Source organism: Triticum aestivum, chromosome 4A (genome assembly GCF_018294505.1).
Source record: "Triticum aestivum cultivar Chinese Spring chromosome 4A, IWGSC CS RefSeq v2.1, whole genome shotgun sequence".
Lineage (NCBI taxonomy): Eukaryota > Viridiplantae > Streptophyta > Magnoliopsida > Poales > Poaceae > Triticum > Triticum aestivum.
This window is the reverse complement of record NC_057803.1, coordinates 609,720,989-609,746,259: the sequence shown is the minus strand read 5'-3', so window position 1 is coordinate 609,746,259 and position 25,271 is coordinate 609,720,989. Positions and strand designations below refer to the sequence as shown.

The 25,271-nt window shown below is 45.4% G+C and overlaps 1 protein-coding gene across 2 annotated transcripts; it reads right to left on the bottom strand.

The window, feature by feature from the left end:
* Nucleotides 1–4,330: 4,330 nt before the first annotated feature.
* Nucleotides 4,331–9,110, bottom strand: LOC123082583 (uncharacterized). Of its 2 annotated transcripts, XR_006439073.1 has the most exons (5): nt 8,969–9,110; nt 8,829–8,896; nt 8,678–8,728; nt 7,686–7,736; nt 4,331–5,184 (listed from the first exon to the last, which is right to left on the bottom strand). XR_006439073.1 is itself a non-coding variant. In XM_044504883.1 (3 exons), the coding sequence occupies exons 1-3, from the start codon at nt 6,039–6,041 to the stop codon at nt 4,505–4,507; spliced, it is 1,368 nt and encodes a 455-aa protein (XP_044360818.1). In that variant the 5' UTR covers nt 6,042–6,085; the 3' UTR covers nt 4,331–4,504. The 2 variants fall into 2 exon arrangements, 1 of the variants encoding a protein (XP_044360818.1); XM_044504883.1 differs by lacking the exons at nt 7,686–7,736; nt 8,678–8,728; nt 8,829–8,896; nt 8,969–9,110 and adding exons at nt 5,276–5,720; nt 5,799–6,085.
* Between the last annotated feature and the right edge of the window lie 16,161 nt (nt 9,111–25,271).

Sequence of the window (25,271 nt, the reverse complement as noted above, 5' to 3'; positions counted from 1 at the left end):
AGCTGAATCTTTCTACGCTGATGCAAAATTCTACTTTGAGCCTGTTGAAAAAGTACACAAGCCAAGGCCTGTAATAGTACCTGAGTCAAATATGGTAAAGAAAAATACTGCGGAATCCTCATCTGGCCGAAAGATTTATCAGTATATACCAAGTGACCAAAGGAAAGAGGGTGACCCAATATTCCGTGTCATCGATAAATCATCTGTTAAAAAAGGTACCAAAATGCCTATGCTCTTACCTCCTTTGGTTCAACATAAAATTGAGCAGGATAAAGAGGAGCCGCATGAGTGTGAAAATAAAAATGTGGTTCATATCACCTTGGAAAATAAAGATGATGAGTCATTGCCTATTTCTCTGTACGATAACCGAGTTTTGTATATGATGCAGAAAATGGGATATGATACTCTCACTGGCCCATCGTTGTGCGATGGCCGGGGGCAGCGAGCGCCATTTGAAAAGGCGTTGTCCCGAGAACAACTCGAAGCTCTACGTGAGGGCCAGCCTTTGAAAGAAAAAAGACATGGGCTGGGCTATGAGGTTTGTATGACCTCGACTGAATTTGTAGACCCAACTGAGGCATCCCCACAAATGGAGGATGGTAATCAGCCAACTATTGATGACTTGGAAGAAATAAATATTGGGACAGCCGAGGATCCTCGACCGATTTTTATTGGCGCACGTTTGTCCAAAGAAAAGAAAGAGGAATATCGTAAGTTTCTTTCTGCAAACAAAGATGTCTTCGCTTGGAATTACGAGGAAATGCCAGGCTTGGATCCAGAGGTAGCGGTGCACCAACTTTCCGTGCAAGATGATGTACCCCCAGTAAAACAAGCACAAAGGAGATATCGACCCGAGCTACTCCCCAAGATAGAAGCCGAGGTCGACAAACTCATAGCTGCTGGATTCATTAGGGAAGTTAAATATCCTAAGTGGCTTTCCAATATTGTTCCAGTTAAAAAGAAAAATGGTCAAATCCGTGTGTGTGTAGACTTTAGGGACTTAAATAAAGCATGCCCTAAAGATGATTTTCCTATACCTATATCTGAAATACTCGTTGATGCTACCATGAATCATGAAATATTTTCTTTTATGGATGGATATTCTGGATATAATCAAATAAAAATGGCGCCAGAAGATGAAGAGCTAACGGCTTTCCAGGACACCCAAAGGCATATTCTGTTATAAGGTCATGCCATTTGGACTCAAAAATGCAGGGGCAACATATCAGCAAGCCATGACCATAGTTTTAGATGGGTTGTTATATGTAATTGTTGAATGTTATATTGATGACATAGTAGTAAAATCAAAACGTGAAGAAGACCATATGAAACATCTTGCAATGGTTTTCGAGCGTCTGAGGGAACATAACTTGAAAATGAATCCCATGAAATGTGCGTTTGGAGTTTCCTCCGGGAAAATTTCTTGGTTTTGTGGTCACAAAGAATGGCATCCAAATTGACCCCAGATAAAGTAAAAGCGATCGTTAAAATGCCACCACCCACAAACCTACATGAACTAAAGAGTTTCCAAGGTCATCTAGCATATATTAGGAGATTTATCTCAAACTTATCAGGAAGATGTAAACCATTCTCACATCTCATGAAGAAGGGTGTCTCATTCGAGTGGGACCAAGCATGCCAAAATGCATTCTTGGACATTAAAAAATACCTTATACACCCACCTATCCTGGGTGCACCAGTTAAGGAGCGTCCTCTGATCCTATATACGGCAGCCATGCCTATGTCGTTGGGAGCTCTTTTAGCACAGAATAATGAGTCCGGAAAGGAAATGTCCCTATATTACCTTAGTCGCACCCTCGTGGGGGCTGAGTGCAACTATCCGGACATGGAAAAGATATGTCTCGCATTGGTGTTTGCAGCACAAAAACTGCGCCATTACATGTTAGAGCATACTGTACACCTCGTATCGAGAGCAGACCCTCTCAGGTACATCTTAAATAAAATGGTGCTTTCAGGTAGACTGGCTAAGTGGGCGATGTTTTTGTCGCAATTTGATATAAAGTTTGTGCCACAAAAGGCCATGAAGGGGCAGGCGTTAGCTAACTTCCTAGCTACACATCCAATACCCGATGATTTCCCCATAGAGGATGACTGGCCGGATGAAGATGTGTTCACTACATCAGTTGCTAGTACATGTTGGCAAATGTACTTCGATGGCGCATGTCGACGATCAGGGGCAGGTGCTGGAGTCGTCTTCGTGACGCCTAGTGAAGGAATAATCCCGTACTCATTCACCCTAACTTCAGCAGTTTCAAATAATTCGGCTGAATATGAGGCTTTGATAATTGGGCTTGAATTAGCTCTGAATATGGGGTTAGATTCACTCACTGTTTATGGTGACTCTCAGTTAGTGATCAACCAACTACTGGGAATTTACATGGTAAAGAAAGAAGAATTAATGCCTTATTTCCAACGAGCCAAAATGCTCATGTCCATGTTTGCTGATCTAAATATTCAGCATGTTATAAGAAGTCAGAATGAAAAAGCTGATGCCTTAGCAGGTTTAGCCGCTAGTATGTCATTAACTTCACATCAAATGATGGACGTTCGTGTTGAAGAATGCAGAATCCTACCTATACTCGCCGAGGAAGAGGAGACGACGACGTCGGTTGCAATGACTGCAGATATCTATGAGATTGAAGTTGGAGACTGGCGAAGCCCTTTCCTGGAATACTTGCTCCATGATATTTACCTCTAGACTCCACGGAAAGGTCTAGAGTTCGGAAAAGGTCAGTTCACTATACATGTATAAATGATACCTTATATAGGCGTTCTTTCGATGGCATCCTCCTCCGCTGTCTAGCAGGGAATGAAATTGTGGAAGCCTTAAATGAAGTGCACGTTGGGGTGTGTGGGGCACATCAATCTGGCCCTAAGTTATATTATCAATTGCGACATCTTGGTTACTATTGGCCTACCATGTTTGACGATGCCATGAAATTTGCAAAAAGGTGTCACGAGTGCCAGGTACATGGTAATTTCATACATCAACCCCATGAGTCATTGCATCCCACAAATATTGCATGGCCATTTGAAATGTGGGGAATGGATATAGTAGGACCTATTAATCCGCCATCATCAAAGGGGCACAAATTTATCCTGGCCGCCACCGATTACTTCTCTAAATGGGCCGAGCTTATACCATTAAAAGAGGATAAGGGAGAGCACGTGGAGCACTTCATAAGAACACACCTCATATATCGCTTCGGAGTTCCTTCCCGTATCATGTCTGACAACGGGGGACCATTCAAAAATAAACATGTCGATAAGTTATGCTCGAAATTCAAAATAATTCATCACTATTCTACGGCTTATAATCCGGCAGCTAATGGACAGGCGGAAGCTTTTAATAAAACTCTCTGCAAATTGTTAAAGAAAGTCGTGTCTAGAAATAAGCGTGAGTGGCATGAGAAACTTCTTGAGGCCTTGTGGGCTTATAGAACCACAACACGTACACCAACTGGAATGACACCATACTCCCTCGTATTTGGAGGAGAGGCAGTTCTGCCATTAGAGGTACAAATTACCTCGCTTAGAGTTGCTATTCAGGAGAAACTTTCTGAAGAAGAGGCCATAAAATTACGCCTCGAGGAACTCGAAATGCTCGAAGGAAAACGCCTGCAGGCATTAAAAAATTTGGAGGCGTATCAGTCTAGAATGTCCCGTGCTTTTGACAAGCGCGTTAAAAGGAGGTCATTCAAGCAAGGAGACCTGGTGCTCACCATCATCCGTCCAATGAATGTTACACGACGGATGGGGGGAAAGTTCGAGCCAAAATGGGAGGGTCCCTACATCATAAAAGAGGTCTACTCTAGTGGTGCATACAGGATAATTTCCCCTGACGGCAAGTATTGCCCGCCACCGATAAACGGGAAATTCCTTAAGCGCTATTATGCTTGAGTAAAAAACAAAATGATACTCCATAACCTCATGAGTGTAAACTAGGGCACACAAAAAGAATAATACTCCACACCCCTACGAGTATAAACTGGGGCACAAAAAAAAACTCTCCAATGACTTACGAGTATAAACTGTGATGCCAAAAAAAAGATCATCCAAAATACTCCACACTCCTACGAGTATAAACTAGGGCACAAAAAAAAACTCCAATGACTTACGAGTATAAACTGTGACGTAAAAAAAAGGGGGTAATAAAAGATAAACATCAAGCAGGCTCCAGACTTCATAAGCTTAAACCGTCGTACAAAAAAAGGGTACGTACATGCATTTATATAATAAACAAATAGAATAAAATGAATAAGGCTGCAGGCCATACACAACGATAGTGTAAATAAATAAGGATGTTTTCAACGTCAAAGCTGGCGTACTAGCACATCATGCATAAAATTTGGAGTTCCCACCTGAATAAACAAAGTACTGCTACATTTGAAGCGAAACTGAGTACTGAACATAAAGTGATTCAAAAGAAAATGATGAATTGAAATGGCCAAATAAAAGAGAACTAAACAAAGTCTACGCCTTCTCAAAGAGCTCGCCAGTTCTGCAGGCTGTTCAACAACTGACTTGCTTCAGTCTTTAAATCTGCTGTCTTTTGTTTAAATTCAGCAAGCCTTGCACGTTTGCCAGCATTGGTATCCTGTACACTCTTCACCAACTTCTCCTGTTCAGATTTATGGGCATCATGTGCTTGTCGGCGTTGTTCCATTTCCAACTTAAGCCTGTGCAAAGTAGCAGTAACCTCTTCAAACTGGGCCTTCAACTCTGCTTCACGTGCCTCCATTTCAGTGCACTTCTTTTCTACGGCAGATAAGTCCTCAATTATGGCCTTGGAAACCTCATGGCCAGACTTAATCTTAAGTCCTACTTCAGCAACAACATGCTCATCTCGCTCGGATTCCTCCGTGAACTTAGTCTGGCCAACCTCCAACTTCTTGGAAAGATCAATAAGCCCGACCAACATGGCCTGCACCTTAGCTACCTCAGGTACTTGCGTGGGCAGCGTCTGAGAAACGCTCTCAAGCATGATGCGTCGCTTGGGATCACCGAGGGTAGAGTCGTTCAGTCCTTCGAGGGCTCGTTTTACCACGAAATCTGTAGCCTCCATAAACGTGTCCTTGACGAAACTGCAGTCCATCTCTGCGTCTTTTCCTGATACTACCATCACCTTAGGGTCTTGTGAGTGGCGAATTTCTTGTTCGCAACCTAAAAAAAAGACAGAAGAGTTATGAGAACTGATGATAATGATGGTCCATAAACACGACCAGTTAATTAGATATATAAATAAATAAACTACCAGGTAAAGTTGACAAGAAACCAAGAGCACTAGGGGTAGGGGGCACAATTTCAACCACACCCGGGCTGGAAGGTGGACGACTTGTGCCACGCTCGCCAATGATATAATCCTCGACAGATAAATTGAAGAGGTCACCAAGGCCATGGTCCTTTTCTCCCGTGAGGACATGGCCAAAATCTTCTTCACTAACAAAGTTACTGAGTTCAACATCTAATGACGGACCATCCAATGTTATTGGTTCTGAAAAATTGGATTCTTGGCCGAAATCAAGTTTGCGCTTTGAGGGCAGCCTTTCTTCTTGTTCCACGTGAGGCGCTGTAGATTGTCTGTGTCTTTTTCCGCTAGCGGATGGGGCAGTGTCTGATATATCATTATCCGCTGATAGCGGATGAGCAGAGGAGGACCCAGCTAGGGCATTCTGTTTCAGTACATTGCCCCGCCGTAGCTGCAAAAAAAACTCAAGTTAGTACTTAATAGTACGTGAGACATAATGAAAAATGGACACACATGTGCCTGAGCTCACCTCTTTAGACTTCACCGGTTGAGCAGCAACAACATCATTTAAATAATTATAGAGGACCAGTCTCCATTGATCTGTAATAGGTGTCTCTGCTTTCTCAAGGGACTGAACATGTTGGTCACGGTGCTCAATAGGTACTCTCCTCACCACCATAAAATCTTTGTCAGACAATGGTCGAGGCCTGATGTTGTGCTGTAGTGCACGCTTATTTTTTATCCTTACATCATAAGGGGTCTTCCCAGTCATGTTGCCATTGCAAAGATGGTCCAGAATGTCGGCGAAAGGCTTTAGAATTTTTTCCACCAATTAGCCCATGCTACAGAGGTGTTCCCAACTCGATCATCATCAGGAAAATAGTGGAATTCTTCAGGGGCCAAGGATAATAGGTGTGACCAAAAAGCATAGGCGATTCCAATTTCATCTTGAGTATACAGGCTCGCTAGAGGAGAAAAGGGAACAACTTGGTCAAGACGAAACTGTCGTGCCACTCGATCTGGGTGATATGGTTCAGCTATACACACGTCGGCGGTGATAGTACCACGCCTCCATGGCAGCATGCCTCGACGAATGGAAATTAAGAAAGCCCTCTTGGGTTTGAACACACCTTCCATAGTGAGAGAATGGGGGTTCCAAGCAATATTCTTATAGTCATCGAGGAAAGCATGTGCCTCTTTAGGAGTAAAATGACGTGGCGTCTTAAACATGGTGTTCACCATATTAGGTTGTACCGCCAAAATTCTGGAGCTCGGAAAATTTGGTGTTCTTGCTCTGTTTCCATAGGGTTTCTTGAGGTACACGCCCATCCATCCAGCAAGGTAGTGGACTGGCCAAATCCTATGTATGAATGAAGGGCCAATCGGATGAGTACAAATTCGCCGAAGTGAGTAATAAAGGGAGCAAAGAGCAGGTGGGCCCAAAGAGATGCGTCGTCCTAGGGAAATCCATGCCGCCATCACTAATACCCCAGGGCGAATATATGGCCCACCACCAACAACGACGTAGCGGCAAAGCCATATGGCAAGAAAAGCCGCAGTGTACACGCGCTGGTCTTCTAAGCTCTCGGTAGCAAAGGAGTTTACTCCACTATTGTGAAAGAAGTCGCACCATTCCTTGAAACCTACTTTGCCACCCACGGCAAGCTTGGTCCAAATTTTTAGGAGCCGAGGCAGGAAGTTGGGGTACAAAAGAGTCGAAGGATCCAACTCATCAGCTAGGGGAACATATTCTTCATAAGGTTCACCATCAAGGGGCAACCCCGCGATCTGATGCATATCAAGAAGTGTGACTGTACGCTCGCCAGACGAGAACAAAAACGTGTTGGTGTTGGGATCCCATCTCTCCAATAAAGACCTTAAAAGAGAAGGGGAGACAGAGTAGTCGCCTAAAGAGCAATAAATGGCTCCATAGACATAATCCACACCTTCCTCACTCCCCTTCAGATGGGTATGATATTTCTTCAAGACATTAGTACCCCATTCAAGATATCCAAGAGGCATTGGAGCGTATTCAACCTCATGATTCTCCCAGCCTAAACCTTTGGATATCATATGTGTCCCAAGGGTTGAGGCTTCATCAAGTCTGGGCCCAGGTGCGGGAGGTTGATAACAACGAGCTGAGAAAGATGGCCCTGCCGTCCATCCACGTGGTCCAAGCTCAGGATGGCCGTGTGGTACGCCTAACTTCGTAATCACTGGATTGGCTAGCTCACTAGTATCAGGTTCAAATAGGTGTTTTTTGGCCAACTGTGATAAAGGCATTCTACATGACTCAGACGAAGATGGTGTCGTGACCTCCTCCATCTATATGCAAGGAAAATATGCATGTCGGTATACGTATGAAATTACAGGAAGTTAAAAATAGTACATGAAAGTGCAAGATTGAATATTATACCAAGGTGAAGAGATGACCCCGAGGTACGCAGTCTGCAACGAGAGATAGTATCTACAATAAAAAGCATTTCAATATTTGAATTTGATGCATAAAAAAAGGGAATATGAGAAACAACAACAGGTGCGCGTGATTGAAAATATTCCTCATCCCCCCAAAAATAAAAACAGTAACATCGCCGTCGAACAACGGGCCAAGCCCATATATAGGCTTTGCCGGAACACCGACGGTGATCGAGTCATCAAACTCATACATATATGGCAAATAAAAAAAATCACCGTCGAACGACGGACCAAGCCCATATATAGGCTTGTCGGAACGCCGACGGTGATCGAGTCATCAAACTCATATATAGAAAAAAAAATCACAGTCGAACGACGGACCAAGCCCATCTATAGGCTTGCCGGAACGCCGAAAGTGATCAAGTCATTATATTCATATATATATATATTTAAAAAAAATCAAAAATCACAGTCGAACGACGGACCAAGCCCATATATAGGCTTGCCGGAACGCCGACAGTGATCAAGTCATCAATTCATACATATAAAAAAAATCACCGTCGAATGACGGACCAAGCCCATATAGAGGCTTCCCGGAACGCCGACAGTGAGCAACTTATTGACCCATGCATATACAATGATAAGAAAAAAACTCCTCATGGTTGAACGACAGACTAAGCCTGTATATCGGCTTCCAGAGCGGCAACAGTGAGCAATCTACTCATTCATACAAGAAAAATAATTAAAAAAATAATAATCACCGAGTCGAACGACGGACCAAGCCTGGATAGGGGCTTCCCGGAACGCCGACCGTGGGATCACCATATTTGGATGATTAAATACAGAACAAACACATCCAGAGACCAGGGCTATATACACCATGACAAAAAAAAGGTTTTATGCATCTAGGGCATTATATCCCTGATACTTCTAATGACGAGAGAGATGCCACAACGAACAGATGTAATCAGATAATTTGGAAAAGCAGACTACCCAAGGAAGATTCGATCCAGACCGTATCCTAGTGTCCCCGTCTCCCTGCACCTACATGATGAGGAGATGGAATAGAGATTAAAAGCAACATCCAAGATGCTAAAGGATAGATCGTTTCTTGGTAATGACAAGACAAAAAAAAGAGGCATACCCAATTGGAGGAGTCAATACTTGCCAACACGGAGGTGCATCTTGTGAGGGATTGAAAGCAATCTGGGACTAAGGAAATAGCAGACTAATCAGTCAATGAATCAATTTAGCTACTAGCGAAGTCGTATATAATTTGCTAACCTGTCAAAGGAATTGCGGCCAGCCGGACGGAAGCGGACCTTCGTCTCCGCCGTCTTCTATCTAGTTTAAGAAAAGAAAAGAAGACTTGCTGTTCAAAAGAGAGTTGAGGGGACAGCGGACGCAGTTTGTTAGCCAGATGGAGTTTGTTAGCCGGATAAGCCAGACGTGGCCTGATTTTTAGCCTCCATATTTGCAACGTATGGTTAAAAAGCTGTACGTAGCTGGTACACGGTCGTCTAAAAAGTCATAAATCCATTATACTCACCAGAAGTGCTTTAAACAAAATATGTATAGTTTCGAGCTCTGGGCCCGAGTGAAAAAAAAAATATCTCACTTCGAACCCAGACCTCGAGGGGCATCTGTTGACATGGATTTTGATCGAGATAAATAAATGTATAAAATATAAATTCAAAACAACAAAAATAAAACGTTCGATGATAAAAAGAATTAATCAATCAACAACTCAATCAACCCAGACATCGACGACCGGCAGCTCCAACTTTGTTGATGTACATTGCAAGAGAAAGTTATAAGCCTCGCAACGACCTAGTCCATCGCGATCTCCCGAGAGCACCGTCCGCTGAAACCGCCCTTATGGAATCATCGTTGTCGCGGGGGCCCCGCCACGCGCAGCTCCGACTTCTCTGTCGTAGCGAGAAACAAACATAGGCGCACCCATTGACGCACTGGGCCGTCGGGACCAGGAGGATTACCTGCGACCAACTCTGCATGTCCACCCTAGGGAAAACGCGAAGGGAAACTAGTCTTCAAGATGACTTCCATAAGGGAAAAGCGACCCGGGAACGACGACATCAGCCGACCCCGCTACAGCAGCGCAAAAGGCTTTCACCCAAAGACAAACCTCGAAGACGGACAAGGCCGGAGAGTACCATGACGACCCTGCGGGAAGGAGGAACAACACCCAGGGGCGCCGCGCCGTCGGCGTAAATATCACGGCATATTAACAAAATACATAGACGATATAATTGGTGACTAAAGAAAATTTAGCATCAATTAAATCTTTAGTTGGTACGAGCATGCGTCATGTACCAATGCATGCATGCAGGCTTGGCAGCGTACATGCACGAACGTATGGGGTGTGGCCCTCACAGCCCATCATTAATTTGTTTGAGCTAATCAACACAGTCCCATGCATATGCAAAGGCTGCTCCGATTAAACAATCAAGTAAGAAGCCTATACGTGCCTTGTAGCAGGCCCATCTTTAAATAGAGCTTGATCAAGGGAAGTCATTAAACTAATTGGGCCAGAGGGCCATGCGCGCTCCCGCCGAAGTCCCATCAATCAACTCAGGAGACCAAGTCTGCATCACTCCGTTTCCTACCCACGTTCAACCATCCATCCACGTTCCCGCTCCCACGTCCTGCACGACAGCGACGTGCAGGTTGATTCCTTGGCGCGCGCGGCAGCCTCCAAAGGCCATTGCTGCACACCCAGCCCTATAAATACCAGGATGCCTGACTGCTCTAGGGTCGGCCGCTGATCGTTTCTCCCACTGCTAAATTTACACACACACACCATATACAGAAAAAGAAGGAGGACGCAGACGACTTGCTTGCTAAGGTTTGAAGGTGAGATTCATGGCTCTCTCATAGCCCCTGATTTGGCCATTGCGGTACAAGTCAGGGAGATTTCTTCTTCCCCCTCTCCTAAAACTCCAGCCTTTGGTTCGGCCATCGCGGTACAAATCAAGGAGCTGTTTCACTTCATAAAATTCTTGTCTTTGGTTCGGCCATTGTGGTACAAACCAAGGTATATGTTTAATCTACTTCAAAATTTCGTCTTTGGTTCGGCCATCGCGGTACAAACCAAAGAATTGATGTTGTATCCACTCCAAACTCTTGCCTTCAGTTCGGACACACAATTGAAGAAGCAAGTTTCATCTCCCTAAAATTCTTGCCTTTGGTTTGGCCACTGCGGTACAAACCAAAGTGCATGTTTAATCTACATAAAAAAAATTGTCCTTGGTTCGGCCATCGCGGTACGAGCCAAGGAACATGCATGTTCCTTTTGCATGTTGCATATGTTTCATCTTAATGATCTCCTTCTTGATTCGGTCCCCTTAGCGATACAGGCCAGGACGATCGTCTCGTTTCTTGGTTTGGTCCCTATCCGTGGATACGAATCAAGACAGTATCATAGGCACGAAAACTTCATAAAAAATTGCCTTAATTTGGTCATAAAAAAATGAATCTTACTAAGTTGGAATGAAATGACGAATATGCTAAATTGAATTCATTCTTGTTCGGTTACGCTACGGACCTTATGTGTCGCGTTAGTTGTAATACGAATAAGAATATATAAAATGGTGCTTCACTTGGTTACGCTACACGAGGGCATTATCTTAATGCTACTCGGTGTTAGTAGTAATACGAGCAGGACAAAACTTATTGAAAATGTGTTCATGTTACACACCCAAAAAACCAAAATCATGCAAAATGGATTATAAAACATGTTGCATCGTAAAAAAACCAATCTTACTTGGTTGCACTACACGCGGGCATTATCATAATGCTACACGGTGTTAGTAGTAATACAAGTAAAAAATATTAATTAAACAAAGTATTTAGGTCACATATTTGGTCCAAAGTCAAATAAAACATGTCATGAAATGCTCCAACGCTATAAGAGCCTAAACTATTAGCATCATCAAAATTGCACGTCATAAACCAATTTTACTTGGTTACGCTACACGCGGGCACGATATTCGTGTTATGCGATGTTAGTAGTAATACAAGTAAGATAAAATCTAAATAAAACATTCATGCTACATATTTTGGCCAAAGTCATATAAAAGATGTTACAAACATGCTCCAATGCTATAAGGGCCTAAACTATTAGCATCATCACAAATGAATATCACAAACTTACTCTACACACTAGCGCCAATGAAATGACGCCATGTGGAGTTAGTGCTAATACCATGTAAGGTGCAAACATAAACAAAAATGATAGATGTCATACGACTCGTGCAACACCATGATTGCTCCACAAATCTTTGCTTGGTTACACTGCACGCGGGCATTACCTTAGTGCCACACGGTGTTAGTAGTAATACAGGTAAAGCAGAACTTAATAAAAAATAAGTTCACCCCACCTCCACATATGCATACAAAATTCATGCAAAATATATGATAAGGCATATTTCATGTAGCCCACATAGGATTTAAACAAATAAAAAAAATCATAAACAAACTCCATTAGGGTCAAGCTATACATGTGTGTCATATCATTGCACCGCGTGGTTAGTTTTGATACCGTGTGAAGTCAAAGTCCACAAAATATGGCACATATCATATGCACCATAAAAAGCATCAATATTGTGTCAGAAAGCTTCAGTCCATTACGCTACACACGGGCACGATATCAGTGTCGTGCGATGATAGTAGTAATGTGATGATGCGAAACTTATTAAAATTGGCATGTCACATATATCCATGCCACCAAAACCAAAGATGTCATATAAAATTCTCAAAGAAAAATATATCCATATCCTATATGCCAAACGTAGGATAAAACTATGCCTAGCCAAAATCAACATGCATTCTTCATATAAGTGAGGTTGAACACGGACAAATTGTTGCATGCTAGGAAAATATATTCCCAAACATCACACATGAAATCGTGGAGGAGTATTTGCATGAAACCAAACTTCAAGTTCACCGAGAAGGAGTCCATCATCGACCGCGAGGAGGATCTCTCTTGTAGAATATTGTAATAGGCATGTGATGTAATCCTATGTAATAGATATGTTGGAATTCTTAATCAGGGGTTTTCTCTTCGAAGATGTAATTAACAGAATTTTTATGTAAATGTAAGAGTTCTGGAAATAATGTACCTGCAATGTTTGATTCTATTTTTTATTTTATGCATTTAAATTTCACTCTGTATCAATGATGTGGACGCGTGTTCTCACGCCCGCCATTTTCCCGTCATCACTTTTGTGCTTCAGTTAACTCAACCATCCGTCGAACCATCAACAGAGCAGAACAAGCGGAGGAAGTCAGGCCCTGGAAAGTACTTCCCCACCGAGCTCCCTGGGGCCACTGGCGAAGATGTTGCCGTGGACGCCAAGCCTGCCGTGTGGCAACCGACTCCGGCGGGGCGTCAAGCCCTTGCCGTGGAGGCAACCGCTCCCACGGCAAAGGGAGTGCCTTTGGTCCTTGCCATCGAGCCACATGCTCTAGCATGGGCGCAGCATACCGTCCGATTCCTCCAAAGAAGGGAGCTTCCCGAGGAGCAGGAAGAAGCAGAGAAAGTAGCCCGCGTCTGCCCTATACCAGTTCGTTGACAACGTTCTGTACAGAAAAAGACCAAATGGAGTGAAATTGAAGTGCATCCCCCAGGAGGAAGGACTGGAGCTGTTGGTGGAGATACATGGAGGCATATGTGGCTCCCACATAGGGTCAAGGGCCCTTGCCGGCAAGGCTTTCCAGCAAGGTTTCTTCTGGCCCACTGCCCTCCAGGATGCAACGACACTAGTAACCAAGTGTGAAGCATGCCAGTTCCATTCACAGAAGCTTCATCATCCATCTCAAGCCTTGCAGACAATCCCTCTCTCCTGGCCGTTCTCAGTCTGGGGGCTCGACATACTGGGCCCCTTTCCCCACGCCGTCGGGGGATTTGAGTACTTGTACGTTGCAATCGACAAGTTCACAAAGTGGCTGGAGGTGGAAGCAGTGAGGAAGGTGACCGCATAGTCAGCCGTCAAATTCCTTAAGGGGCTACTTTGCCGCTTTGGTGTGCCGAACAGAGTCATCACTGACAACGACAGGCAGTTCACAAGCCACACCTTCATGCAATACATTGGAGACCTTGGTAGCAAGGTCTGTTTTGCTTCTGTGGCACACCCACGGAGCAACGGCCAAGCAGAGAGGGCAAATGCTGAAGTGTTGCGTGGCCCGATGACAAATACTTTTGATAGGCTGCACAAGAGTGGAAGGCGCTGGATTGATGAGTTGCCGGCGGTTCTTTGGTCAATCAGAACGACGCCAAATCGAGCCACCGGCCAGACATCCTTTGCCCTGGTATACGGGGCAGAAGCAGTTCTCCCCACGGAACTCATATATGCGTCACCTCGAGTGCTCTCTTATGATGAGCTTGAGCAAGAGAGATTGCGGCAAGATGATGTGATGCTCCTTGAGGAAGATCGTCTTCAGGCGGCTGTGAGAGCAGCACACTACCAGCAAGCCTTGCGCCTCTACCATAGCCGCAAGGTTCATGCCCAAAGCTTTGAGGAAGGCGACCTTGTTCTTCGGCGCATTCAGTTGGCCAAGAATTCCAACAAGTTGACGCCAAAGTGGGAAGGCCCTTATCGGGTAACACGAGTCACCAGGCCCGGTGCAGTCTGCCTGGAGACCGAAGATGCCATTCCAGTGAGCAACTCCTAGAACATCGAGCATCTTCGCAAGTTTGACCCATAAGGCGCGGCTGCCAGGCCCCCCGGCAAGCCACCTTTTGTACAAGCCTTGCCGACAAGGCATGTAACCCTTTGTACAAAGCCAGGTGCAGACCCTGAGCATAAATAAACGAAACGTTGTCGCCCTAAGTTATAGCATGCATGCTAGGTTGAGTCTCTCCCTCGATTAGGGTTAATAGTGCTTGAGCTGCGACTAACCCCTAGCTTAGAGGTCGAGTTTGCGTCTCTCTGTTCCTGTCCGTCCTCTTTGGTTCGCAGGGTACATGAATGTTTCCGCCAAGATAAGTGGAAGAAAGAGAACGAGCCGGTGCCCTAGCCCCGGCAGCCAAGCTTGCCGAGGGCTGAAGATACAAGGGTCCTCCCCCAGCAAGCTGAGGTTGTCGGGGCTGCAGATTCAGATAAGTTTTTCCTTCCCCTGTTTTACATTTCCGTGTGGGTTGGAATGTGTGAAACCTCGTTTCGCTCCTAAGTTACCGTGCTCCCCCTTGCCCGTACCCAAGAAATTATTTCTTGGGTCGGGGTCTGGTTGTAGCCGCAGTGGCGAGGAAGCAAGCGTAGGTCTTAACCCTACTTCACCCCTGTCTCCACCAAGAGCGCGAGTATGGTCGAGTAAAGAAAGGGAGCGGCGAGGCCTGTTGCCGGGCGATAATGTTTATGATAAAAGTAACAAGGATTTGTTCCTTGGTATGGGCTTTGCTCACGCACAAAGAGTCCGACAAACACCCTTTTTCATTAATACACCCCACACAGGTACAGTTCGTATGGAATGTAAACATGAGCAGGGGGATTACAAGTTTTAAATCTAACTAAGGCCCGTAGGCTTACAAGCTAAAAAAATATAAGGTGCCCGCAATCCCTTTCTTGTCCCTCTCCTTAGGAAACGGAACAAGAAGGCAAAGGGGCAAAAGGAGCTCCTAGGCAAGGTACGAGCAGCAGAAGGCGCCGAGAGAACATGTCGGCGGCCGCCTGAAGGAGGGCGGGTGATGATGGTGCCGGGAGAAGAGCTGGAAGATGAGGCAGCGGTCCGTCAATACGCTACGAAGGCGTCGGTGCCATCGTACTCCGACTTTACGGCCCGCCACCCGCCTTCTTCGCTCCCCCCCCCCACGCCAGCCGCCCAAGGAGGAGACCCCGAGAAGTTCAAGGAGCCGGCCCCATCGGGAGAAGGGTCCCGGTGCAGATGCTGCTGCTGCCAGCATCGCCCTCGGGTGGTGGGTCTGACACCTAGCCGGACCCGTCATCCTCTTGCCTACCACCCTTGTCGTCGCTGCCACTGTCCTTCTCGTCACTCTCGCTCGAGGACGAATCTTCGTCATCCGAGGAACTCTCCATGAAGCACTTCAGGCGAGTTCCGAAGTCACCGAAGACCTTGACGGAGAGGAGGCCATTCTCCATTAACTTGAAGTAGAGAGTGATCCCCGCCGTTAGGCTGTGATGCGGACGAAGGTTTTCCATCCGCGACGGAGATACATGACATGAGGGGATGGGAAATCGACATCGGCCCATGTGCTGCTATTCCCAAAGCCCCTCATGTGCAGTCTCAGCGCCTGCGGCGGGTCGAGCTCCATCTCCCGAGCGAATGGAGTAGGGAGACGAAGACGACGACGCGCCGGCCGGCCGGCGCAGCCTGATGAAGAACTCGCGGGGTTGGTCCCCGACGTGGCCCTCCATTGGTGTAAGGACCGCTGGCGGAGGCGAGGCCGATGCGCCGCCCCGTCCTCCTCTTCCCCGAGCGCCATGGAGGCCTCGGCCTTGCCCCCTCCCCCTTCCCCTCACGGTCGGCTCCACCACCACGGGCTCTTGGGGAGGAGCGACGCATTGTCGAGCGGTGACCTTCGCCGCTACCGTCGAAGCATCAGCGTGCCCTATTGCCATGGCAGAGGGGAGGAAGAAGCAAAGATGGGAGGAGGCGAATGGCGAAAGACTGAAGGGTACCATCCCTCCCGCTCCCCTCCTTATAAAGGGGCGAGGTCGGGGCTCGGCCACCCCTCTCAGCCAACCCAGCTCATCAAGATGACAGCGGGCGAGGCCGTCGACCGCCCTCCCTGCCCAATTGAAGGCGCGTGGGTATTGACCCACGTGTGCACGTCTTCCCACATTCTGTGCATGCGGCGTACGTGGCGCAAGGGGCGGGCGTAGTGGGACGCGTGGAACGATGGTTCCAAGGCGGAAGGCGTAAATGAGCAGCGGCCCTGCGGTCTTAAAGGGACATGCAAGCCGCCTCTTTACTATTCACCACAGGATGATGCAAGCATGCTTCGGTCACCCCACGCGCGATCCCCCATGTCACGAATTCAACGCGAATCTTGGGGAGGCGCAGCGGATGAAGGATTACCACGGTCAACATCATGTCATTGTTCTTATTGCATTACTCCGTTTCTCCGTGAACTTAATACACTAGATGCATGCTGGATAGCGGTCGATGTGTGGAGTAATAGTAGTAGATGAAGGCAGGAGTCGGTCTACTTGGACGTGATGCCTATATATTGATCATTGCCTGGATATCGTAGTAATTATTATGCCTGGATATCGTCATAATTATTTGAAGTCCTATCAATTTCTCAACAATAATTCGTTTACCCTGTGTGCTATTTCTTGAGACTCTATCAATTGCCCAACAATAATTCGTTTGCCCAGCGTGTGCGAGAAGCCACTAGTGAAATCTAGGGCTGGGCGTCCGGTATAAACCGAAAAACCGAAAATTTGGTTTCTACTGTTCAATTATTTCTCAAATTTGGTAACCAAAAGCTAAAAATGGTAGTGAAAAATAACTAACCAAAAATTCGGTTAACCGAATATTGGGTTCGGTTTATCGGTTTACACCAAACAATCTAGCTTCAAGCATTTGTGCCAGCGGCACACTCTTATATAGCCAAGAAACCTTGCCTTGTGTCTTCGGCAGACGAGGTGGGACTAAAGGAATAAGGTGTCTCTGGTCGTCTATTCACATGCGGGTCAGCCCATGGTCAAAGAAAGTTTGCATTTTTTAACAACGTCCAAGTTTGCTGGTGGGCACGCACATGGGGTAGTGGCTGGCTGGATTTGGTCCAGTAGCAACGTCAAGGCCTTGCCCTACAAAAAAAGCAACATCGAGGCCAGAAGGACAGCGTCGTCGCTCCATGCCAGCCTTGCGGTAGCGTACTGTCTCTGACTGTCCGTGTCTCACGTACGCATAGTGTTCGGTTTCATTTCAGTTAACCACATTCGAAACCGAACCAACCGAACTTAGTTCAACTTAGTTCGGTTAGTACAAGCAGAAACCAAAATTTTCTGTATTATTGACGAAAAGCCGAAATTTCATTTTTTTTGGTTTCGGCTCCGGTCCGGTGTTTGGTTTGTCGGTTTTTATGCCCACCCCTAGTGAAATCTACGCCCCAGGTCTGTTCTTTATCATATTTTCCTTCGAGATCTATTTTTGTTTGCTTTTATTTTCAGATCCATTATTCCAAAAATCCAAAAATACCTTGCTGCATTTTTTATTTGCATCTTTTATTTTGCATTTTATTGAGAGCTATTTATTCAATCTACCACAAATTTATCTATCTTTTTACCCTGGAGGGATTTACAACCCCTCTTATGTGTCGGGTTGCAAGTATTTGTTCTTTGTGTGCAGGTTCCGTTTACATAGTGTTGTTTGGTTCTCCTACTGGATTGATACCTTGGTTTCATAACTTAGGAAAATACCTGCCGTAGCTGTGCTGCATCACCCTTTCTCTTTGGGGAAATACCGACGTAGTTCAAGTGACATCATGGAGGCATGCATTGTTGAGTTGTAATTTGGCCAGGAGTATATGGGCACTTTCTTCAGAACTAATGGTTGAGCATATGTTCTAGAAAACAAGAAGAAATCCAAATAACGGATTGTTTAGTATCCATGAGTCTTTGTCATAGGAAGAGTTCACGTGGATGGTGGTCACGCTGTGGGGGCAGATTGAGTTCATCGAGGAAAGTTATCACGAGGAAAAATATTACAAAGCCCTATGTCAACTCATTGCTTCATCACCGACCTTGATACAATACATGGACCGACCACCACGACAGTGAGAACTGCGTCTCATAGGCCTAGTATCTAGCTACCTCCTTCGCGGAATTTGATGAAGTTAAATGTGGATGCGGCAATATCGAGTGTCGTGGAATTAACACGTCAGATGTCCTAGTGAGAGGACTTAGTCATGGAGCCATTGCAATGAGATTAGCTTAAAGGGGTTAAACCGGACAAAGGACACGGGGAGTTTATACTGGTTCGGCCCCTTGCGATGAAGGTAAAAGCCTACGATTTAGTTGTGGTGGAATTGATGGGGTCTCGATGAGCAGGGAGCGAATCCGCTTTACCTATCTCTCGAGTTGTTGTTTCTTGTCCCTGAACCGCCGTTGGGTCGTCCCTTTATATACACAGGTTGATGCCCGGCGGTTTATAGAATACCGAGGCCGGCTCATACACGTGTCCGACTCGGTTTCTACCTTTCCCTAACTTACAACATAAGTTATACATCTCATGGCGGTTTATGACTATGGGCCCTAATCCGCCCTTGGGCCCTAGGCCTCTAAGCTTCAATAGTACATCACCATCTTCCTTGTCTTCATGGGCTTCAATACGAATGAGCATAACCCAGCCACTCCTGGGCGGTTTATACTCAGTAGTTATATCCCCAACATTAGGCCCAAATTAATTTGAACCTGTTCATGTCAATCTTCAACATTTTAGGGAAAATCCTTAAACATCCTTGTATGATCCTTGTAAACCGCCATGACATCTCCTCCGTATGATCTTGGTAAACCGCCATGACATCATCTTCTAGGATTATAATAAATCACCGTGACATCATCTGTCTGCAAAAAGACATGTAAACATATCCTTTCCATTAATGACCCTCCGAAAACTGAGGCGACAGCTATGTCAGATATCCACTTTTTGGTTCCTCAATTCCCGCGCCTGTCATTTATATCTTTGCCTTATAAATATGCCCAAGGGTCATTCTTTCTTTTACCCTTCGTGCCCCTTCGCTTCGTCTTCTTCCTCGCGTCGCCTCAGAGCTCGTGCGCAGCCGCCGCCGCCGACCTTCGCCTCCGCACCGCTGACGGTCGATGCATCAACCTGACCGGACCAGAAAAACGTGGCGCTCCTCCGCTGCTTCCTTAGCCTTTGTAAGCTTTCTTTCCTCTCCTTCTTAGATCCACCATTAGGGTTTCAGTAGTTCTTCGGTGTTCTTCACCATGGCTTGCTTTCTTCCTTTAGATCGCGTAGTTTTTGATCTGAATCTGACAGTGTCGGCGAGCAATAGTATTTTAGCATCCTTTCTAATCATAGAAAATATCCTTCTTTGCATAAGATCTTGCCTGAGCATATGTATTCCTCTACTGTCGCGATTTTAGGTTTAAAAATTATCCCCTTTTCTGAACTGCGGTAGATCCGAAATTATCACACCAACTTGTGAAACCTGTTTGTACAACACTTAGGAAATTTATTCAGATCTGTCACTTCCGCACCATTGTAGGCGGTTTGTACTTTTCAGAAAATGATAATCCATCAGGTACCATTAGCCCTCTTTATAAACCACTAACGCATCCTTGACATAAAATTCTGGGTTATTGTGCATATGGGTTTCAATTTGCTTTCCTGTCTTTAAACCGGATGTATGTATTAACCAAACTCTTAAACCGGCCTTGATCCTCTTTTCCAGCTTCCTGTTCAAATGGGCAAGACGTTCTATGCTTGCAATTGGGTCCCTTCCCGAGTTATGGAAGAGCAGTTAACTGGGTATGTTCAGACTGGTGCTTTAGTGAGCAAGGAAACCATCCATTGGAGAGTCCCTGGTTTAGAAAATCCTCCCGAACCTCAGGATGGAGAAGTAGTTGTTTTTACTGATCATCTGAATCGAGGGTTCAGCCCACCCGGGTCAAAATTCTTCCGTGATGTTCTTGCTTATTTGCAACTCCACCCTCAAGATATTGAGCCAAACTCTGTGTCCAATGTTTGTGATTTCCAAGTGTTTTGTGAGGCCTATTTTCAAGAAGAACCCACGGTTGAATTGTTCCAGGATTTCTTTTATTTGAACCGCTGCACAGAATTCTCATACGGACCCAACACTGAACTTGGCGGGATGTCAATTCAGAAAAGGAGAGATGTCAGTTTCCCCCACGCCAAGCTTCACAGTCATCCCAAGGACTGGAATCAGACTTGGTTTTACTGCAAAGACACTTCTCCATCTGGCGAAAATCCTCTACCGGGTTACCGCCCTCACCGTTTGAGCAATACTCATCCGTTCCCTCAAAGGCTGACTGCCAAAGAATGGTCCACCTATGCGCCGCAACTTTCCAAACTCAGGGCCTTTATGGCCAACGGCTTAACAGGTGTCGACTTCGTCCGCTGCTGGATATCTTGGAGCGTTCTGCCTTTAAGCCGGCACCCCAGTTTAATGTGTGAGTACACGGGGGACTTGAAAGATCCTCAATGTCACATTGATATTTAGCTGACAGAAGATGAAGTTACTGAGGCTGTTAAGAAAATTTTGAATGAACCGGAAGCTATCTGCAGTCAAGTAGGGCTCAGTCCCTTCTGCACTTCTAACAAACTGCCAGCTGTAACAACTACCTCATTATTTATCTTTAATCCGTCCTTTCTTTAAATGTTCCTTTATATTTTGTTGTTCATCTGTGCAGGGTGACGATCCTTTCTGGAAGAGGAAATCTCAAGATAAACCGTCCAAGCCCCAGGATAAACCGGCAAGAGCACCCCGCAGCAAGATTAAGGCGATAAAGAAATCAGCGAAGAAGAAAACCGCCGAACCCTCCGATGTGGCCAACTATGACGATCTTGATAATCCGGACTCAGAGGTAGAATTTGATTCTCTTGGCTCTTTTTTCATACACCTCATTGACAATGATTATTATCAGGATGATGCGGAAGCTAGCCACGCTGGTGAAGCAGAGGTAATTGTTCCATCCTCTGCTTCAAATCCTGTGCCAGTACCAAAAGTTCGTCGAGCAGTCCGGAAAGTAAAACGTTCACACCCTATTGCTCATTTGGATCCACACTTTCCTTTGAAGACACAGCAACAAGAAGCTCGATGCACAACCCGGAATAGTGGTCAAGTGGTTACCTCTTCCGGTTTACCTTATTCCCCGGTTCGCAAGCGTCGTCAAGAGGTCTCTTGTACTTCTAATAAACTTTATCCCAAGGCAGGTTACTTCCGATATCCTCTTAATCCGTCTGACTCGAATTATCAGAGTACTTCCAATTCCTCCTCCGGCGATTCATCGACTACCCAGATGCCTCCTCTCAAGACCGTCCCTGGGTAAGCATAGTAAACTTAGTTTTGCTTTCTTGCACCGGTTTATTATACTAACCTCTGTTTTGTTTACTTGCAGTGCCAAAGCCAGACTTAGCAAAAAAGCTAAGCTGACTACACCAACTGATGATAATCTGGCCACTGAACTGGAGAGGGCCTCAGAGGCTATTGATCAAAATGCTGATATTGATCTAGATGACCCGGCACCTCAGTGCTAGGATACCTTTGCTGATCCACCAGAGATAAATCCACCAAGCCCATGCGCTGATCCACCAAGCCCAGCTACCGATCCACCAAGCCCAGCAAAGGCCTCTGATAAACCGCCGAGCCCAAATAAGACAACTGAAGGCACAACAGATGATGTTGTGATTACTCGCTTTGGCCATACCACTCTTGGCAACCCTGTCGCTTTATCAAAGCACAGTGCCAAAGAACAATTTGCTGCTATGGACAAAGGCAAGTGGAAGACTAATTTGTCAAGCTATGCTCATCTCAATGCTCAAGATATCCATTCTGGATATTTGAACCGGCTGTATACAAGTCGTGACTATGAAGCCGGTTTGGTAAACCTGATGAAAGAGCGATATGAGGTAAATATTTATTCCTTTGCATAAGTCCTTTTCCCTTAGGATCTGCTTCAATTATTAACTATAGTATCCCCCAAGGGCCGGTTCATCAATATGAATGTGAACCGGGACTTGTACTGAGAGAACTTGATTTTGCTTGTGTAGCCCCTATAAACCGGTTTATGCCTTTAGGATAATCTGGTTTATCAGAATTCCTTTCAGTCATTTAACATGATCTGGTTTATGAAGCATAATCTGATAACCTTGAATTGATCTGAGATGCATTAGCCCCCAAGTGCCAAGTATATAACGTGTTGTATGCTTGTGACTTAAAATATCATGACAAAAAAAATCATCCGCATTAGCCCCCAAGTGCCAAGTGTATAACTTGGCATGTGCTTGGGACTTTGAAAAATTATTGCCAACTTATTATCTGCCTTTGCAGGCTGACTTGACGAACAGAGATTCTCAAATCGCCGATCTTCAGGAAAACATCAAGTCCCAGCAAGCAAAAACTTCAAAGGCCAAAGATGAGTTAAAGGGCGCTTTAACCGCCATGGAGCAATTGAAGGATGGCTTCAAAGGCGAGCGAGCAGATTGGGAAGCTGAAAAGGCTAACTTGCTGAAACAGGCAGAAAATGCTGAATTAGCCCTTAAACCGGTGGCAGAGGAGCTGTCTGGCTTGAAATGGCAAATCAACGCTATGACTTCTGCCATCTTTGGTAAGTACCCTTGTACTGATGTGTACTTAATTGTCCATGGAACCCCCGGTTTAATAATAACATTGTAACCATTACAGGTAGCCGCATCGCCCATCTCGGTTCAGATATGCACAAGAAGCTGAAGGCTACCTATACTATGATAGAGCAGTTGTATACCGGCGCTCAACGGGTCATCTGCACAGCCTCGTACAATAAACCGCCGCCAACCTTAATCAAGGATACATTGGCCAAGCTCTCCATAACACCGGCCCAGCTAGAAGAGATGAAGAGATCTGCTGCAAGGGCTGGCGCTTTATCCGCACTGACTCGGGCTAAGGCTTGGATAACTGACCTTGATCCGGAGGATATTGGAAATGGTTATCCGAGTCAAAAAGAAGATGGGTCGGATTTTGACGAGGATGCCCTTAAAGCTTTGACAAAAGAAATGCGCCCGCTTGCCAGCAAACTGGCCGAAGAGACTGATCTATCTTACCACCGGTCCATCTATGATGCAGACAACAGACGAATTGCTGCATCGGTTTATGAAGCCCAAAACCTAATCCCACCAACTCGTAAGCATACTTATGCCCCTGATTTGAACCGTCAGATCTTATAAGTGATGAAGCTGTCTTCCGAGTTTTGTGTGGAATTGACTGGGCAACCATTGACTTCCAGCCAGTGGATGGGGAGGCGGAGGTTGAATCGGCGCAGGATGATCCGCAATCTTCACATCAAGCTAAAGCAGAACCATAACTCAGAAGCCGGTTTATCGTCTTGTGCACTGTCATCTGTTCGAAAAACAATTATCCTTTTGGGTGTTTGAAATGCCTTGTAATAGGCTAGCTTGAAACACTTGGTCTACTATGCCATCGTGCATAGCTTGAAACACTTATTCTGCAATGCCATCGTGCATAATTACTTTCCTGAGACTATCAATCTGTCATGATATGCCATGTCTGCTTATGATCCTTAATAGTGTTATGCAATCCTGTTTTCTGCAAACTTAAAATTGTCCTGACGGTTTACCGCCGGACGGGTTATGATACCCAATATAAAGCCAGAGTTTATAACCAAGGCTGTAAAATGAAATATGAAATATATCATACCTGTGATGTTGAATCACATCGTTGGTTTACCAACTGTTTGTAATAAGGGTGATACCCCAAATCTTGAGTGTTGATAACTCTCACCATGTCGTGCTGGTTTATAAGAAGCCACGCTGGGTTATAATAAACACCGGATGATCATCCTGGCGACTTGTAGTCAATGCCAGACCGGGTTGTGATAAACACCAGTTTAAGATTGGTTGTGTACTAACAACTGATAGTCGAAAGCCATGCTGGGTTAATGAACACCGGGTTATATGATGACTTATAGTCAGGCCGGGTCAATAGACAATGTTTTATCTTAAAACCATATCAAAGGAGAAAAAACTTGGAAAAACAAAAGCAAATAAAAACTTGTAGTCAAGGCTGTTCAAGGGCTGCCAGGCCCAAATTTGAGGCTTTTCATGGGCTGTCAAGCCACTGAGTTAAACCATTTTACAAAGCCTTTTAAGATGGACCTCACATTAACCAATCATCGTTTTAACTTTGAAAAGTTCAGGGTTTGTATAAGATTGAATTGTCAAATGTTCGACGGGTCATACCAGGATTACCTAGACGGAGTGGCTTACTTGATGAAGGCAGATTAACCTGAGGTTTTAGGTGAATACACCTGGCTTCCAAGCCTGGCTTGATAGCCTATTACAAGGGTCCTTTCAAACTCTTTGTTGCTATGCACAAAGAGCCCCCAAGTAACATTGTGAGCTTGTGCTCAATGGGTACCTATGTTTGAGTTGTGCGAGGCAACAAACTCTCTTTGGTCCCTTGGGTGTGAAACTCCCAAGCTTTTTTTATATATGGCTTTATAAGCCGGTTTAATGGGTAACTAGAACTCCGCTTTGTAAGCATAAGCCCCCATGTAACCAAGAAGACATATAAGACGAAATGGCAGAGGCCCCGCTTTAGCAAGGATGCCGGTTTACTTATTGATCATAATATGTACATTGTCAAAAATATGTACATAGTAGGAGCCTGTGGCTCAGGTGTAGTAAGGCCGAAGATGAGCTATATTCCACGGCCGGCGAGTCTCCTCCTATGATTTGCGTGAGTCTTTGTGCTCTCGAACATCGATGAGGTAGTATGACCCGTTGTTCAGATTCTTGCTGACCACAAAGGGCCCTTTCCAAGGCGGATACAACTTGTGCATGTCAGTCTGATCTTGGATGAGCCGGAGCATCAAGCCGCCTTCTTGGAAAGTCCTGGTTT

Coding starts and splice junctions, on each gene's coding strand:
- LOC123082583 (XM_044504883.1), bottom strand. CDS start 6,041: ATGACTGGGAAGACCCCTTATGATGTAAGGATAAAAAATAAGCGTGCA. Junction 5,721..5,798: donor AACCGGTGAAGTCTAAAGAG/GTGAGCTCAGGC, acceptor TTTTTTTTGCAG/CTACGGCGGGGCAATGTACT. Junction 5,185..5,275: donor TTTCTTGTCAACTTTACCTG/GTAGTTTATTTA, acceptor TCTTTTTTTTAG/GTTGCGAACAAGAAATTCGC.